This window comes from Macrotis lagotis, chromosome X, assembly GCF_037893015.1.
Source record: "Macrotis lagotis isolate mMagLag1 chromosome X, bilby.v1.9.chrom.fasta, whole genome shotgun sequence".
Lineage (NCBI taxonomy): Eukaryota > Metazoa > Chordata > Mammalia > Peramelemorphia > Peramelidae > Macrotis > Macrotis lagotis.
The window spans coordinates 644286261-644304632 of NC_133666.1; the positions used below are offsets into that span (position 1 = coordinate 644286261).

An 18372-nucleotide genomic window follows, 5' to 3' on the forward strand; every position below is an offset into this window, starting at 1 on the left:
TGTTGGCAGGAAGGAAGGAGGTCCAGGAAAAAGGTAGCAGTTGGTCCTTAGTTTTACCATGTGGCTAAATGGACTGACAGAAGACTACAAGTCTAATCACTATAGGGAGCAAGGATACCTTCCCCCTATCCAACAAGGAAGTCATTCCCCATCCATACCAATGTCAGATGCTGCCATCTTGGGACAAAGCCTCCTTTGCTTTGGTTCAATGGCAATTGTGGTTCTGGTCCAGATTATGAAATGCAGTTGGAGGGACAACCCATAAAGTTAATCCATCAATAAATATATTTTGGACAGATTCTACAGGTGAACAATGAACTGAGTCCAAGATTAAAGGGGAAGAGAGTGGATTAGGTGATACTTTAGATGGCCAAATTTAATAAGGATCAATAGGAAGTCTTATGTACCAAACATTAAGTACAAAGTGGAGAAACTATGATCCATAGCAGTTGTGAGAAAGATCTGGGAGCTCCGAAGTATTTGTTTTAGGAAAGAAGGCCTCAAGACCATGCCCTATAAGGGTTAGCGAAAGGCTCTGAGAAGAGATTTGGTGGAGAGGAGAGGGAAATGAGCACATTTGAAGGTTTGTAAATCATAGCAATTAGACTTTGGTCTAGACTGCTTGGTCTCAAAAGACAAAAGGAAGAGCAAAAGAAGGAAGTAGATGTTGGCCCGGTGTCAGGAGAGCTGGAGTCCCGTGGGATGCCTCTCTTGCTCCCCGTCACTGGGGAGCCCTCCTTCAAATGGAGGCTGGCAGCTGCTACTTGTGGATCTTGGAGGAAGAGAATTGGTTAAGGCTGGGCTAACGGATCTCCTCGGTCCCTCCCAAGTCTGAGATTTTCGAATTCTAGCCCCTCAGTGAGAAGACAAACCAGATTCTATCTGAGGCTTCAGGGAAGGGTCGGGGTTCCTTGAGTCCCTAGCTGCCCATCCTGAGGCAGGCTGCCTAAGTAGCCAATCACTCATCTCTGAAGATGTTCTAGCCTCTCTTAGTACTCAGAAACTTGCAAAGAATAGGAATTATTTGAAAATGAAAGCCAATGTCTTGGTGGGGAGGGAGTTCCCCATTACTGGGGTCTTCAGTAGAGGCTGGAGTCTGCTACTTGGTTGGAGATGTTTGTTGAGAAGATGCCAGCAAGGTGTGGGATAGAACCAACGCTCTGAGTCTCTTTTAAGGCTGAGATTTGGTGAAAATCTCTGCTGCTTATGCCCCATCCCTAGGTAACTTGTAATACTGGGGGAGGGGGAAGGAAGGGATGGGGAAGAATGGGGGGGGGGGAAGAGGGAAAAGGAGGACCAGCTCCCAGGCTTCAGGTCAGGCCCTAGCGGGACATCTGGAGAAACAGAGAGGGCAAAGAGCTTGGTGCGGGGCAGAATTTTAAAAGAGGGTGGGACTGGCTGGGAAAGAGAGTGAGAAGAGAGATGGGGGGGGAGGGATGGGCAGGAAGGTGCTTTGTAAAGGCTGAATGGGGCCACTGAGGGAGGAAGAAGAGGGAGAGGAGGAAGTGGAGGGAAAGTAAAGGTTCCCTGCAACAGCCGGTCTGACACAGGTGCCAGGAGGTAGGAGCCCAGAGGCTGAGCTTGTATAGTGGGGCAGGGCCTGCCGAGGCAGCCAGTAATCAGGGTTCAATGATGGCATTCCCCCCCCACCCTATGCACATTCACTTGCACACCCAAACCCCTCCATCCCGGGCCTTGCAGGTGTGTGACCCCTTCAGTAACTCCAACCCTGGCCCCAGACAGGGATGAGGATGTGGATATGTGGATGTAACTCTTGTGTGTGTGTGTGTGTGTGTGTGTGTGTGTGTGTGTGTGTGTGTGTGTGTCTGTGTGTGTCTGTGTGTGTCTGTGTGTGTCTGTGTGTGTCTGTGTGTGTCTGTGTCTGTGTCTGTGTCTGTGTGTCTGTGTCTGGGATCAGCTTGTCTGAAGAGAGTTCTAGTCAAAGCTGGGGTGTATGCATGGACCCAAGGCAGCCCCTTGGCTTCCCCAGAGGCAGGCACCCCCACTAAAAGGTTCTGTAAGAGACCTGGAGTAGGGAGCTATCTATGTACTAGAGATCTATGGGGATGGAAATGGGAAGCAGTCTGGAAAGAAAGGCTGGGTGGGGTGGGAAGGGCCTCCTGCCTTAAGTGGCAGCTCAGTGTCTGAGTCTTGAAAGGAGCCAGTGTAGCCTGGAGGCAGAGGTCAGGAGGGAGGGTGTTCCTAGCCTGGGGCACAGCCTGGGCCCAGGCACCCAGGTGGGAGATGGGAGGAGCTTCTTAGATCTTACCTGAAAGCCAAGGTTGCGGCATCCTGAGAACAAGGTAGGACGGGACTTTTTTTGGTAAAAGGGCTTTTAAAGTCAAACAAGATTTTCTGTTTGACCTTAGAGGTAATAGGGAGCCACTGTAAAGTGAGCCGGAGGAGGAAATGGCAAACCACTCGGTATCTCTGCCAAGAAGATCCCAAAAAGGGGTCACTGGGAGTCGCACCCAACTGAACCGACTGAACCACCACCAAAATGGCGGGGCTTGGGGTGCTCCAGTTCTGAAAGTTCAAAGCTGGTGATTCAGGACTGGGGGGGAGAGGTGGGGGGGAGGGAGAAGCAAATCTCAGTGTGCAAATCTATGTGTGTGTCAGTTTTTCCAGGTGAATGGTTCTGTAGCTAGGATTTTAAGCCCTAGCTTGCTCCCAAGAGTCTCCACAGCAGAGGCCAAAGAATGATTGAAATAGCTGGAAGGAGGAAGGAAGGGGCCAGGAGAGACTTGTCGGACAGACAGGTGGAGGTTTCCCACAGATGAGCCAAAGAGATTGGAGAGGAATTCCCCTCAAGCTTCCGAAGTTTAGGGGGAACAAGGGTCCTGATCCCAGAGGCCCAAATCGATGAGCCTTTTCAGTCCTGGGGCTCCTCTCAGTACCCTCCAGGGGATTGCCCTTGTTCTAAAGGCCATTCTAGCCATGACCTCCACCAGAGCCAGAATCTTTCCCTTTCTCTGAAAGTCCCAGAGAGCTTTTTTTGGTTATTGAGCCATGTTCAAATCTCCATGACCCCGTTTGGGGGTTTCTTGTCATTTCCTTCTCCAGCTCATTTTACAGATGAGGAAACTGAGGCAAAAAGGATTAAATGACTTGCCCAGGGTCACATATTTAGGTTTCTGAGTTCACAGTTGACTCCAGGCCTGGTGCGCTGCCCAACTAGTTGCCCATACAAAGAGCTACCAGAGGACAAGAAGGAGGCATGGAAGTGTTCACATGTGGAGTCATCTCCATTCCAAATGTTCATGTGGACGGTTTGTGCCCAGCCTGTGGTAGAGCCTTCTGAGCTCCTACTGATCTGATCAGCCACAGTCAGATACTCTGCAACCTGGCTATAGTCATGTCATTTAGATCTTCCTCCAGAAAGAAGGAAAACAACCAGGACTTTATAAATATCTTAATGGATCTTCACAACAATCCTGTTATTAAACCTCAGGCAAACTGAAGTTAAGTGACTTCCTCAGCGTCACACAGTTACTGCTTAAGACTAGATTAGAACTCAGGTCTTCTGGACTCCAAGTCCATTCCACTCAACTTACCACCTAACTGTCCAAGTACACTTCTATCGAATTCGGTTAAGTTCCTGGGCATAACACAGTCCCTCCTTGGAAATGGGGGACTTAGGGGCGGCCAGGTGGCGTAGTGGATAAAGCCTTGGAGTCAGGAGTACCTGAGTTCAAATCTGGTCTCAGACACTTAATAATTAGCTAGCCGTGTGGCCTTGGGCAGGTCACTTAACCCTATTGCCTTGTAAAAAACCTAAAAAAAGAAAAAAAAAAGAAATGGGGGACTCAGAATTTCTGAATCTACAAGGACTTTGGGAGACCATCCCTCCCCACCACTGCAAACTGCCTTGGACTATACTCCGTTGTTCAGTCCTGTCCGATTCTTGGTGGCCCCATGTGGGGTTTTCTTGGCAGAGACACTAGAGTGGCTTGCCATTTCCTTCACCAAGGATTATATTTACCTTTGTATATGTTGTATCCTCTTTATTAACAGAACCTAATATGGAGCTAATAATATGGGGCTTAGCCCCAGAAGATAGACATCTGTCCTTTGAACCACGGTGCTCTTCTCTGGGGCTCTCTTTACCAGTCTCTGAACTTTCCTCTCTTTTGTTCTCCCTTTCTCCATCATCCCAGCATTTGGTGGAGAATCCCGGTGGCTCCATTTGCTCTGAGCACTTTTGTTGCTGCCCTCCCCCTTTAACTCTTACTACTACTTCCTGCCTTGTTTTCTCTTCAATCAATTGATCAAGGGGCCGCTAGGTGGCACAGTGGATAGATTACTGACCTTGGAATCAGGAGGATGGTAGTTCAAATCCAGCCTCTGACACTTAATAGCTGAATGACCCTGAGCAAGTCACTTAGCCCTGATTGCCTCGCATCCAGGGCCATCTCCAGTCCTCCTGATCCATAATCTGGCCACTGGACCTAGATGACTGGAGGAGAAAGTGAGGCTGGTGACTGAGCACAACCCCTCCTCACTCAAATCCAATTCTTGTTTTTGTCAAGGCATCACCTCTCCTTATGTCATGGTCTTCAGAGAATGAAGGACAAAGATCATTATCATATTCATTATTCACCAAGCATTTACATTTAATATATTTAATATATTGATATTAATATGTTTAATTTATATTTAATTATAACTAGCAAGTGCCAGACACTAGAGATACAAAAACAGAAATGAAACCGTTCCTCCTACCCTCTGTGGGGGAGTGGGAGTAAGAGGAGGGGAGCAATATTTATATGTATGGGATTACACAAAAGATACAAAATGGATTCCAGGAAACTTTGGGCAAAGACCTCATATGGAACATGGCTTAAGCAGAGTCTTAAGAGAAATCAGGCATTCTAAATGGTAGAGGGAAGGAGGGAATGCATTCCAGGCAGGGGGGGACTGATAATGCAAAGGTTTGGAGGTGGAAAATGGGGCTCTCTATGAGAGGAACTATGAAAAAGCTCTCCAAATGAATCTGCCCCAGGCAAGTATCCAGTTCTGGAGCAGGCAGAGCCTTTAAGGGCAGGGATTGTTTCATTTGTGTGACTTAATTCTCAGTGTCTGAGTCCTTAATCAATATTTGTCAAATAAGAGTCAGTGGGCCTGAGTTTGAATCCCAGCTCTGCTAATTACTGAGTTACAAGTCTTTGGACAATTCACCCCCTTTTTTAGGCCTCTCAGTTGGATAAAATGATCCCTGAGATCCTATCCAGTTCTGAATCCTCCGCCCCAATGAGAGGGAAACCCACTTGTTCCAGAATTACCTGACAGGCAGGTTCATGGAAGAGTTGAAACTAGACCCCCCCCCCCCCATGTTCTGCACTCCCAGGCCTCCTGAGCTCCTGAGACCTCTCCACCCTTACAGGTGTATGGGAGTGTGTGGGAGCTGTGGGTGGTTTAACTGAATTAAATATATATATATATATATATATATATATATATATATATATATATATATATATATACATGTACAGAACTTTGAGGTTTATAATGTGCTTTATATATGCTATCATTTGAATCTCACAGCATTGGACAGATGAGGAAACTGAGGCTGAGAAGTGAAGGACAGCTATTGGATTTAAACTTGGGTGTCTCCTGTTTCCAATCCTTTTCCATGAGGTGTGTGTGTATGGGGGGGGTTGTATTGGAGGTCCCTGGATGTATTGTTCCCTCCTCCCAAATCCCAGAGGTGCCCTACTCAGGGTCCCCCACATACCAAAGCTTTCAGGAAAGGGGGCAGGGGAGCCCAGGAGAGTGTGCTTAGGCCAGGTCTGTTGAGAAGTGAGTGCCCTAAGGGAGAAAAATAAGTTCAGTGGTGTGTTTTTTGTGGGTGTGTATTTTGTCTTCCGCTCCTTTTCCTGTTGGGGGGGTAGACCACGGGGCCAACACCAATGAGTGGCAGGGCCCCTGTCACATGGCCCTGGCTCTGACAGCTTGGAGGTGGAGGGGGGTGAGCCAATGTGGTCCCATCAGCCGCCAGACGTCAGGACTGAGGAACTGAGAGGGAGGGTTGGGGATCTTGGAGCCCCCCTGCATGGCCCTGAGCTGGGCAGGCACCTAGCTCCCTCTGCCCTCTTGCCCCGCTCTGCTCTGGAGCTCAGCCCTTTTGCTTCCCCCACCCCCAGCCCAGGAGGCAGACACATCATGTTCTCCAGGAAGAAGCGGGAGCTGATGAAAACCCCATCCATTTCCAAAAAGAGCCGGGCAGGAAGCCCCAGCCCCCAGGCCCCCTCGGTGAGTGGTCCTGGCCTGGTTGGGAGGGGGAGGGGGCTGGACAGACAGACCCTGGGCCAGGGCTGGGCACAGACCCTGGGCCAGGGCTGGGCACAGGCCTGAAGCTCCTGAGATTCAGGGTTGGAAAAGACCCTTAGACATCAGTTAAACCAACCCCCCTCGTTTTAAGATGGGGAAACTGAGGTCCAAAGAGGGGAATTGTCTTGCTTAATGGTCCTAAGAAGAGAAAGATTTGAACCCCAAAAACCTCAGCTTATTCTCTAGGGCGGGCGGAAAAGGGGGAAGGGCCAGAGATGAGAGCAGCTAACTACTTAGGGTGGCTGGGTCAGGAAATGAACCCTCAAGCTAGATAAGGAAGGGTCTTCAAGCTGCAGTGAACAGGGGTCCTGGGGCCTAAAATCAGTCAGAGCTTAGTGTCTCCCCAAATCTTTGATTCCTCTCATTTTTCCCTGTGAGATTTGGGTGTGGGCCCCCCAACTGAGGTAGGTTTCTGTTAGCCTTAAGGAAAGGTCTAAGAAGAGTCACCAGTGTCTCCGGGTGGGGGTGGGGGGGCTTGTTCCCTGGGGATGCCCCGGGCTTCATTAGCAGTGGTCACGCCCATCCCTGCCCAGGGTCCTCCCCCACCCCCATGAAGCAGCGCCCAAGAAGCTCTTTAGGTGGGCCACCCCCTCCGACGCTGTGTCCCCCCCTCGGGGCTCTGGAGGTCAGGGGGATGTTAAGCAGAAGACTGGGGACAAAGCAGAGCTACAGTCCCTACTCGGTTGGTCTAAGGGGGGCTGAGTCTCTCAGCAGAGACCTCCACGTTCGGCTGAAGGTAGGCCTGGCCAGGGCACCCAGAGTGGCAGGAGGGAAAGGGGGAAGTTGGGTTCCCAAGCCTGGTTGAGCAGAGGCGTTGGGGGGGGCAGGGAATGACCTGCAATCTTTTTCCCCTCTGATCCCCCTGTTTGAACTGGACACCTGCCTGTTTCCCCAGGGACTGGGTAGCTTTCTTTTGAACTCAGGACTACCCCAAGAAGCTGTCTCTTCTTCCCAAGGGTCTTTGGGGGCCATCTTGGGAAGACTCTGGAATATCTAGATAAATGTGGGGTTATCAGGGAGTCATAGAGGGCTTCTTTGGAGGGATAAAGTGCAACTGGGGAGATGGTGGGAAATACCCATATGTCTTGAAGAACGTCCTTCCTCCCTTTCTCCACCTAGTGAGTTTCTCTTCATCCCTTAAAACCCCAACTCCAGGGTTCGCTTTTCTTGAAAGCCTTCCTGATTTCTCCCTTGAGCTTCCCTTACTTATCCTGGGCAACTGTGGATTATTAGTTATGGGTGTTTGTATCTTATCCCTTTGGAGTTCATTTAATACCACCCTCTTATTTTACAGATGAGGAAACTGAGGCTCAGAGGGGTTAGTGACTCTTGTCCAGCATTACATGCTCCCAAATACTATCTCCCTAGATAGGGGTTCTTTGCCTTCAGTGATGTTGAAAAACAGCACCAGTGCCTCTTAGGTTTTCAGTTTCTTGCCCAACATCATTGTCTCTGGCAAGAATCTCTCCATCTTTAATGAACGTGATGAGGGAGACCTAGGGCTGTCTTAACGTAATGCCTGGTATCTATTAAGTGCTTAATAAATATTTGACTGGTTGATTGATTTATCTCTGGGGCTCTTCAGGGTCATGGAACATCACACTTTGGAATGGACCTTAGAATCATTTAGCCTAACTCGGTTATTTTAGATAATGGGAAACTGAGACCCAAGAGTGTCTTATGTAAGGTCCCACAGAAAGTGGTGACATGGGATTCAAACCCAAAGGAGGCCCTGGATGGTGACATGCTGATGGACACTGTTCTCTGCTTCCTGCCCCCCTGCTCCCTTCCATCCAACTTTGGGCACCATCTGGGAAGCAGGATTGCCAGAGGAGAAAGGGGGCTGGATCTGGAGTCTGAGGACCTCGGCTACATAGTGTCAGTTATGGTTTCTCTCTGGATTCAAGTTTCCTCATCTATAAAATTCTCAAATGATCTTTAAAATCCCTTCTACCTCTAAAAAAGCGGTCCTCTCAGCTCTGGAGCTTCTGTTCTCTTTCTCTGTCTTTCCATGGGGAACAAGCATCACTCTGCCTCTTTGCAGCGGGAAATAGTAACATTAGCAATCATTTACTAAGGGCCTACTATGTGCAAGGTTTTGTCCTCAAGGCAAAGGAATAAAGTTGTAGTTTGTTAGTTTTTTTAAAAAATACAGTCCCTTCCTTCAAGTGGATAGAGTATATTTTGGTATAATTTGAGATAGAATATGATGGGAGTAACGGAGAAATCCAAAGTACTTTTGGAATATTTGAGGAGTGAATGAATACTTCCATCTGAGAGGAATCAGGAGTGGCCTCAAAGATGGATCCTTGAACTGAGTCTTGGAGGAAGATGAAAGTTCATAAGAGCAGCCATTCCAGACCTGGCGATATTTTATGAAACATAAAGATATGAAGGTGGGAGACTGAAGCACAAGATTTGGGCAATAATTCTCTTGTTCAGTTTGGCTAAAATGTACAGTGCTTTGAAGTAATGTAAAAGAAGAATAGAAAGGTAGAAAATTTTTTTAAAAAGAATAGAAGGGTAAACATTTTTTAATTTAAAAAAATAAAAAAAAATTAAAATTTTTTAAAAGAAAAGGAAGGTTAAAAATAACTCTAAAAAAGGAATTGAAAGATAAAAATAAAAAAATTAAGAACAGAAAGGTAAAAATAATTTTTAAAAAGAATTGCAAGATAAAAATAATTTAAAAATTTTAAGAATAGAAAGATAAATAAATTTTTAAAAAGAATGGAAATATAAGAATAATTTTTAAAGAGAATAGAAAGATAAAATAATTAAAAAATTTTAAGAATAGAAAGGCAAAAACAAAAAAACTAAAAGAATTAAAACTTAAAATCATTTTTTAAAGAATAGAAAAATAAAAAAACCCTAAAAGATAGAAAAGCTAAAAACAATAAAAGAATAATGATTTTAAAAAAAGTGTAGAAAGGGTGGTAGGTGGGAGGTTGATTGTGGAGGCCTGGAATCCCAGGCTAAGGAATTTTTACTTCATTGTACAGGAAATAGGGAGACCCTGAGATTTTAAAAGCAGGACTGTGGAATGGTCTGCACTTCAAGATTTTTAGAGTTTTTTGTAAAGATTGTATTAGAGAGGAAAAACTGCAAGAAGCCGGTTGATTTGACTAAGGGCTGGCCCTCTGTAGAGAAGGAAAGGAGCAGATCTGAAAGGTATTGCAGAGGAAAAGTGGATTGGATAATAGGGATGGATGGAGTGTGGAGAGTGAGGAAGAGATGTCTGAGCCTGGTGCTGGGAGTATGGTAATGTCCTCAAAAGAAAGATATTTAAAAGAGGCTCATTTAGAGACTGGATGAGTTTGAGGCACCAGAGGTCACGCAGGTGGGGAGGCCCTGTGGCCCTCAGGCTTGTGGGCCAGGAATTTTCTGGCCTGGTCTTGCCCCACCCTGTCCTGAGTCCTTTGACTCCAGTACAAAATGGTTCCCCGGGGGTTGCCTCCTGTGTCTTTCTGATACACCTGGGCCTTGACATCAGGTCTTGTGCTCTGTGCTCTATCTACTACTTAGCCTTCTGGGGAAGAATGAGCAAGAACCCAAGTGTTGAGTTTATCTAGAGGCTGTTAGAGAGTAAATCCTCATCCTAAGCAGAAGCTGAATAGGAAGCTGGAGAAAAGAGAGTCCTTCTCTTTGGACTGGTGGAGCCCCAGGCCCTCTGGGGGGGTCCTTCCAAGGATGAGCTTTTGTGATTGTGCCACCCTGTCTAAGGGCAGAGAGCTGGAGTCAGCAACCCACCCCACCCCCCACCATGCTGTAGTCAGAGCAGGAAGAGAGGGTTGAGCTGCCCTGCCCTGTGGTTTGGAGGTTCTGTAGAGTCGTTGTGAAAGGGCCCCCAAGAAGGAGGAAATTGAGTAACAGAGGGAGGCCTGGAGCGCAGTGGGAGGGAACCCCATAACAAATCTCACTCCCTTACCTTTGACCTGTAAACTCAGGGATACCCCGTAACTTCCCAGTGGGAACAAAAAATATCAGAGCTAGGAAGGCTCGCAGGGTTCAGAATGGGCACCTTCTGGGGGACCTTGATTAGTCCAAGCATACAAAAAAGAAGATACTGGAAGTATTAAGGCAGAAGGGGGGGCAGTTGGGTGACACAGAATAGAACATTAACCCTTGAGTCAGGAGGACCTGAGTTCAAATTTGTTTCAGATACTAGCTATGTGACCCTGGTCAAGTCATTTCTACACATACACATTTCTACATATACACCCTCCCCCCCACACACACACACACATACAGAGCTTATCCAATTTGAAGGTCCCATGGCCTCTTCAGAATACTCATTCCACCTCAAGAATGGGTGGGGTAGCTTAGGTGGTGCAGTATTTAGATCTCTGGGCCAGGAGTTCAAATCTGGTCTCAGATACTTACTAAGGGTGTGCCTATGGGTAAGTCACTTAGGCCTGATTGCTTCCAGGTCATCCAGATTCATATGTGATCACTAGACCCAAAAGACCCTGAAGGAGAAAATGAGGACTTAGCACGTCACCCCCTTACTCAAATCCAATTCATGTACTTGCCATGGTCTTTGAGAAGGAAGAACAGACATCATCATTATCCACCTTAGGATAGTTAGGAAGGTTTTCCTCAACTGTAGCTTAAATCTGTCTTCTGCAAAATCCCCTCCTTGTGAGTTCGGACATTTGGGGTCAAAGTAGACAAATCAGCCGAATCCCACTTCCACAAAACAGCTTGGCAGCCTCCTCAAGTCTTCGTTTCTGCTGGCTAAACTTTCCCAGTTCCTTTAGTAGATCCTCATATGACTTGATCTCAACCACCAGCCCAATTGCCTTCCTCTGGCCACGCTCCAGCTTGTAATAATAACGGTAACAATACCAGTAATAAAAACAATGCTTCAGTGTGAAGGTTGTTTTGGAGAGAGGAGAAACTGAAAGCAGGGAGCTATTCTGAGTTGATCAACCAATAGGCTGATAATCGATATAGAAGGAAGGGGGCAGAAGCAAGAGGGACTGGGGAAGAAGAATGGATTGGGCTTAGCGATAGACTGGAGGTGGGTGGTGAAGAATATTCCAGTGTTTCCTTCAGCTGGGGAATCTGGGAAGATCTCAGAAAGGAGCTGGTGGGGCAGTGGATAGAGGACTGCGCTTGCAATCTGGAAGACTCATCCTCCTGAGTTCAAATCTGGCCTCAGACACTTACTTTAGTTGAATGACCCTGAGCAAGTCACTTCACTCTCTCTGCTTCAGTTTTCTTATCTGTAAAATGAGCTGGAGGAGGAAATGACAAACCACTCCAGTAACTTTGCCAAGAAAATCCCAAATGAGGTCACAAAGAATTGGAGACAAATTAAAAAATAAAAATAAAGGAGCTGGCCCCTGAACTGAGTCGCGTAGAAGAAGAAGGTTCTGAAGAACAGAGATGAAGAGGGAAGGCATTCCATGGGCGATGCTTTGTGAAATATAAACTACATAGAGGTGGCAGACAGCAGCACAATAGTGTTCTAAGGTTTGAGAAGCTGTGTGTGTTTGATCATCACTGTTCAGTTATTGCAGCTGTGTCCAGTTCTGCATGACCCTTTTTGGGAGTTTTCTTGGCAAAGATACTGTAATGATTTGTTATTTCCTTCTCCGGTTCATTTTACAGAGGAGGTGACTGAAGCGAATAGGGTAAAAATGACTTGTCCAGGGTCACACAACTAGTTAGTGTCTAAGGCTGGATTTGAACTCTTGAAGATGAAGCTTCCTGATTCTGAGCCCTGTGTTCTATTCACTGCATCATCTAGCAGCCCATTTTATAGATAAATAAACTGAGCTTGAGAGATTATTAAATAATCAATTTGTCCAATATCTCACAGCTGGTTAATGCGTAATGTGGGATTCAAAGTCGGATTTTCCTGACTCCAATTCAATTCTAGCACTCTTACTTGCTATGCCAAACTGCCTCTCAGTGTCCTTTTCAAATTGTGTCAACCAGAGCTGGACATGATGAAGGCACATTACAGAGCATTTATCATCTCCTTACTCCTGAAAGGTATTAGCTTTTTTTTAGTTTTTGCAATACAATGGGGTTAAGTGGCTTGCCCAAGGCCACACAGCTAGGTCATTATTAAGTGTCTGAGGCTGGATTTGAACTCAGGTACTCCTGACTCCAGGGCCTGTGCTCTATCCACTGCGCCATCTACGCCCCTAGCTATTTTTTTTTGACTGCCACAAGACATGGCTGATCCATAAGGAACTTGTAGTCCCTTAAAATCACTAGGATATTTTCTAAAACAAATTGATTGTTAGATCATGTCTTTCTTATATTTCTGAAATTGATTTTTTTGAACCCAAATGTAAGACAACATTTAGTTATCCCTATTGAACTTTACCTCTGCTCTGGCCTGTCAAGATATTTGGAGATCCCGACAGTCACCTAGTGGGTCACCTATCCCTTCCTGCTTTATATCATCTGTCACTCTGTTTAGCAACATTTTGATGTCTTCATCCAAGTCTTTGATAGTTGTCAAACAAGCCAGCACCCAACACAGATCCCTGGGGCACTCCACTGGAGACCTCCTATCCAGGTAACATTGAACCATTAATGACTTTCTGAATCTAGCCATCTAATCAGTTCTAAACAATTGCATTACTGTCTAGTTCCCATCTTTGCATCTTCTCCACAAGAATAATAGGAAATTCTTATCAGACTCTTGGCTAAAAAAATCTATGGATGGTTCTAGTCGTAGAATTCCCTCATCTACCCATTACAAGATGAAATAAGGTGAATCAGACATGACCTGTTTTCCATGAAACCCTGAAGGTTCTCTGGGACCATTGCCTGCTTCTCATTTAGATTTCTGGCTCATCTAGCCCAAACATCCCATTTTATAGATGGAGAAAATAAGAGTCATAAAGGAGAATAGGTCACCTGGCAAAATAGGGGCAGGTTTCCTAGCTCCTGTTCACAGGCCCTTTCCCTCAATATCGTCCTGTTCTCTTCACCTTCCCCTGCCTCATGATGTCTCCTTTCCTCCCATCAGGAGCTGCCCAGGAAAGATGCCACAGAGCTTTCATCTCATGCTGCTGGTCTGGAGTCATCTCCTAGTGGGACCAAGTTGAGTTCAGGTGCTGTGGGGACTCTCAAACGTCCAACTAGCCTGAGCCGCCATGCCAGCGCCGCTGGCTTCCCCCTCTCGGCCCCAAGTACCTGGACGCTGGGCCGGGGTCACAAGAGTCCCATGACTAACAGCCCCATGGAAGGCAGTGATGGGCCTTTTGTGGATGTTGAAGACATCTCCCAGCTGCTGGCCCATGTGGCCCGATTTGCCGAGGCCTTGGAGAAGCTCAAAGACACAATCCTGAGAGATGGTGAGTGCCTCTCCCCGTTCAGCAATAGGGTTACCAAGCAACCTTCCCTGTCTCAATGGGCTCATAGAACATCTACCCTCAACCCCCTCCCCCTGAGCCAACCCTGGGGGGGACAAAATCCCACATTGATATTCTAGCACCATTACTTACTTCTTGCGACACCCTCAGTAATCCCTATGAACACAGAACTTAGAATGCCAAATATCAGCACCGGGAGGGAGAATCTAGAATGTCATCCATGAGATCTGGGCCTCATTTTTGTCATCTGTCAAATGAGGTGATTAGACTAGGTCATCTCCAAGGACCCTTCCATCTCCAAGTTTTAATAATGCCACGATTCAGCATTGCTACATTGCCCTGTTCCATGGCCTGGCCTTGATGCCAATGCCCATAGGTGAACTCTGACCATCCCTGCCTACTGCCTACCTGAAGCCCTAACCTGACTATGACTAGTTTCTGCTGTCTGTGAGCTTGGGTTTGTCCTATCTGCCTCAGCTTGGGTTTATCCTTTATTCCAAGGTTGAGGTGAAAGCCATGCTCCCTGTAGATTGGCATGAGCCATCATAACAAGATTGGGCATTGGGGGCATGGGAGTCAAGGTCTGTCACTAATATGCCATAACTTCTCTGCCACACTCTAGACTTCATTTGGCCTCTATAAAATGGCATAACTGAGTTAATAGAACCTTGAAGACTCCTTCCAGTCATAATATTCCATTTTCTAAGGATTTTTTCCAAGTCTGATGGTTTATGTTCTAAAGGTCCTCCCAGCTAGGCCATTCCTTGTCAGAAAACTACTCCTGTCCTTCCCCCTCACTGCCCAGCTCTGACATTCTACGTTCCAAGGTCCAACCCAGTTCTGGTAATCTTTGGTTTTTCTAGCTTTAACTCTCCATGGTATGGCATTCTCTGTCCCATTGCCAACTTTTGCCCCTGAGTGGCTTTAGTGAACTGGTGAGGATTACTTCTATTACAACAGAATCAGCCCCCAGGTTCTCCTAGGAAGGTATACAGTCACAGGGTGTGAAGAGCCGGTGTAACCTTACTGTTCTGTTACGGTGGAAGGGCAAAGTGGGGAAGTGTTGGGTGAGGCTTAGGTTTGAGCTCCTGCTCCCCTGTCCCTGGGGCCAGGATAAGAGAGCTTCCTGCCCCAGAGTTATTTTCATCTGTCTGTCTTCCTGTTTACCCATCAGGGCCTCCAAGCTGTCGGCGGGTAGGGCTGGGCCAGGGGCACCAAGATAAATGCTCCCAAGGCTGCCAGGTCCCTGCCCCAAGTGCTCCAATAAGTAGGAATGGAGCTGAGCCTCTGTATGCTGGTGGGATAAGGATGTGTGGGGGGATCAGGAGGAAGAGATGACTAAGGGAGTCCATGAGTTGGGCATCATAACTCCACACTGGCCCTTTAAGGGCATGCCTGTCCCAGAAGAGATAAAGGAAGCAGGGAGACATTCTTATCAACGGTGGATATGACTTGTCTATGAATTGGAACCAAGCCTCTGCTGGTCCTTACTTTCTTCGCCCCCTGTGAGGAATCCATAGCACTGACTAAGGGCTTGGGAATCAAGAGTTCTGATTCTAGTCTTAGCTTTGCCAATAACTTGATGTATGATCTAGAAAAGTCAGACCAGAGAATCTCTACGAGCCCTCCCAGCTCTGAAACTCTGGGTTTTGGGGCCCTCCCAGTTCTGCCATTCTGGGTTCTAAGGGACCTCCCAGCTCTGATATTCTGTGTTTTAAGAACTTCCTCAATCCCTACATTCTGTGTTCTAAGGGCCCTCCTGGCTCTGTTATTCTCTATTCTAAATACCTCTCCCCTAACTCTGATTATTCTAGGTTCTAAAGACCCTCCTAACATTGACAATCTATATTCTAAGCGCCTTCCCAGTTCTGAAATTCAGTGTCCCAAGGACACTACCAAAGGCTTTCTGCAGATGGTGGGATTTAAACTGAGTCTTAAACAAGATATGTTAGTTATAGCTATAAAATAAGAAAAAAGAAATTGAGGGAATAAGCATAGTCAAAGAAGAAACCAAAAATGTTTTTTGAAGATGATATGATGACATACCTAGAGAACCTTAGAGGGTCAACTCTGATTTCAATAATTAATTGAAATAATAATTTCAGCAAAGGTGAAAAATATCAGATAAATCCAACAAGAAAATCAAGAGGCAGAGATGAGGATGGATGGGGCTAGCCAAGGCAAAGGCCCAGGGGTAGGAGATGAAATCTAATCTGAAAGGAACAATTAATAGGCTGGTACTGCTGAATTTTAGAGGACCATGGATGTGAGGGAGTCTAAGAACAGGAGAAAGGTAGGAAGAAGCCAGGGCTTAAATGCTGATAAGGGGATTTTATATGTGATCCTGGAAGTATAGGAAGCCCCTGGAGTTTACTGAGAATGGAGGAGATATAATCAGACCTTCCCTGTAGGAAGATCATTTTGGCAGCTGAATGGGAGAGACTTGAGGTATGCAGACTCACCAGCAGCTATTGTAAAAATCCAGGTGTGAGGTGAAGAGGGTTTGCATGGTGGTGGTGGGGTGTAGCATTATCAGAGGAGAGAAGGGAGATGTAGACATATTGGAGAGATGTAGATAGAGAAAAAAAATGACAAGACTTGGCAACAGATTAGATATGGGGAGTTAAAGAGAGTAAGGAGCTGAGGACGAAGCCAAGTTGCAAGTCTAGATGACTGGGTGGATAGTGGTATCCTTAATATTGGGATCCTTGTATCCTTATATAAGAAAGTAGAAGAGAGGAAGATTTTTTTTGGAGAAAAGTCCTTCCAGGAATGCCATTCTGTATTCTAAGAGTCTCCAAGCTCTGACAATTCTGGGTTCTAAGGATCCTCTCAGCTCTTGTCCATTCTTTTTAAAAAATATTTTATTTATTTATTTTTCCAACTACATGCAAAGATCATTTTCTTCCTTTTTTTTGGGGGGGGGGGCGGGTTTCAAGGCAATGGAGTTAAGTGGCTTACCCAAGGCCACATAGCTAGGTAATTATTATTAAGTGTCTGAGGCCAGATTTGAACTCAGGCACTCCTGACTCCAGGGCCACCTGTGCCACCTAGCCTCCGCCTGATAGTTTTCAACAATAATTTTTTATAAGGTTTTGAGTTTCACATTTTTCTCCTTCCCTCCCTTTCCCCCATCAGGAAATAATCTAAAATAGGTTATACATATATAACTATAATATCCTCTTTTCTAAAGGCCCTCCCAGTTCTAACATTTCATGTTCTAAAGATGTCTGATGTTTCTGATGGAAAAGATGGTCTTTGTTTGTGGAGAGATCAGTGTTTCAACTTCTGGCTGGAAGGGAGGGAAGAGCACAAGGGTTCCTCAAAGTAAATGAAGGTTGGAACCCACCTAACCCAATGCTAAAAGGAGGGTATCTAAACCCCAAATGATTGTTTTACACCACTTTGTACACCAAGATGGAAAGATGGAAAGGAGGTCCTTGGGTATCCATAAGCACAGAGCCCCTCCCCATCTGAACTTTTCCTTGGAGGAAAAGGATCCAGAAGCTAGTATCCCAGCTCTGGGATGGGGGACTTTTATCAGGATAAATACCTGAAGAAATCATTTCCTAGAGAAATTCTCCAATCTCTCTTTAATTTTGCTTCAATAGCCCTTTCTTCTTCTTTTTTTTTTTTTTTTTAGGTTTTTGTAAGGCAAATGGGGTTAAGTGGCTTGCCCAAGGCCACACAGCTAAGTAATTATTAAGTGTCTGAGTCCGGATTTGAACCCAGGTACTCCTGACTCCAGGGCCAGTGCTCCACCTAGCTGCCCCTATCCCTTTCTTCTTCTTTTTTCTTTTTTTTTTTTTAGCCCTTTCTTCTTGAGGATCCCTTATAAACCCTGAAAGTTAGTTGATAGCCAGTGGGTGGGGAAGGAGAAAGAGGCCATTTTCAGCATAGGAAACTGAGCCCCAGAGTGGGAAAGGGACTTGCCCAAGATCTCCCACAGAGACAGTGGAAGAGTTGGGAACTGAAGTCCTGACTTAGCAGCTCACTTGTTCTTTCCACTGGACGAGTGTCTCCCCTGGGTGTTCCCAAGGGAGGATGTGTAGCCTCTTAATGGAATCTACTGTTATTTCCTGCCTCTGGCTAATAGACTTTCTTCCTGTCCTTCCTCACGTGCGTGAGTCCTCTGCCCTCCTCCCTTCCCTAAAAAAAAAAAAAAAAAAATTCCTCTTCCTTCTTTAGGTTTCCATGGCCCTGAATTCCCCCTGAGTCACTGTACACTCACCCACAGCAACCCCCCACCCCTCCTTAGCCATGGCTCGGATAACCTTCAGCTTCTAAGAATTAACAACTTTGGGGGGAGATTAGGGGGAGAGACAAGAAGAGAGGAGGACCCAATCTGACTGGCACCTTCCTGGCTCCCTAAGTCTGGAAGGAAGGGTCCTCGGGTCAAGCCATCCAACTGTAAAAATGGACTGAATAATCTTTGGTTCCTCCCAGGGCCTACATTCTGTTATTTATGATTCCTTCTAGTCCTCTGTCAATTTTTATTTTTTAGGCCTTAGCAGTTAAGTGACTTGACCAGGGTCACACAGCTTGTAATTGTCTGAGGTTGAATTTGAACTTAAGTCCTCCTGACTGCAGAGCTGGTGCTCTATCCACTAAGCCATTTAGTTGCTCCCTATATCTGTGCTATTTTAAAAATAATTTTAGGGGTGGCTAGGTGGTGCAGTGAATAGAGCACAGACCCTGGAGT

At 46.2% G+C, this 18372-nt stretch overlaps 1 protein-coding gene across 4 annotated transcripts in view; it reads left to right on the forward strand.

Annotated features, from left to right (window-relative positions):
- ARHGAP45 (Rho GTPase activating protein 45) overlaps positions 1-18372 on the forward strand; it is an 80231-nt gene that overhangs the window by 24200 nt on the left and 37659 nt on the right. For 2 of the 4 annotated variants that reach the window (XM_074204510.1, XM_074204511.1), the window contains exons 1-2: positions 5972-6252; positions 13325-13652. In XM_074204510.1, coding sequence (XP_074060611.1) covers positions 5977-6252; positions 13325-13652 — 604 coding nt within the window. In that variant the 5' untranslated portion in view covers positions 5972-5976. Of the gene's footprint in view, positions 1-5971; positions 6253-6281; positions 7067-13324; positions 13653-18372 lie in introns of those variants that run through there. The other 2 variants (XM_074204512.1, XM_074204513.1) reach the window with 2 other exon arrangements.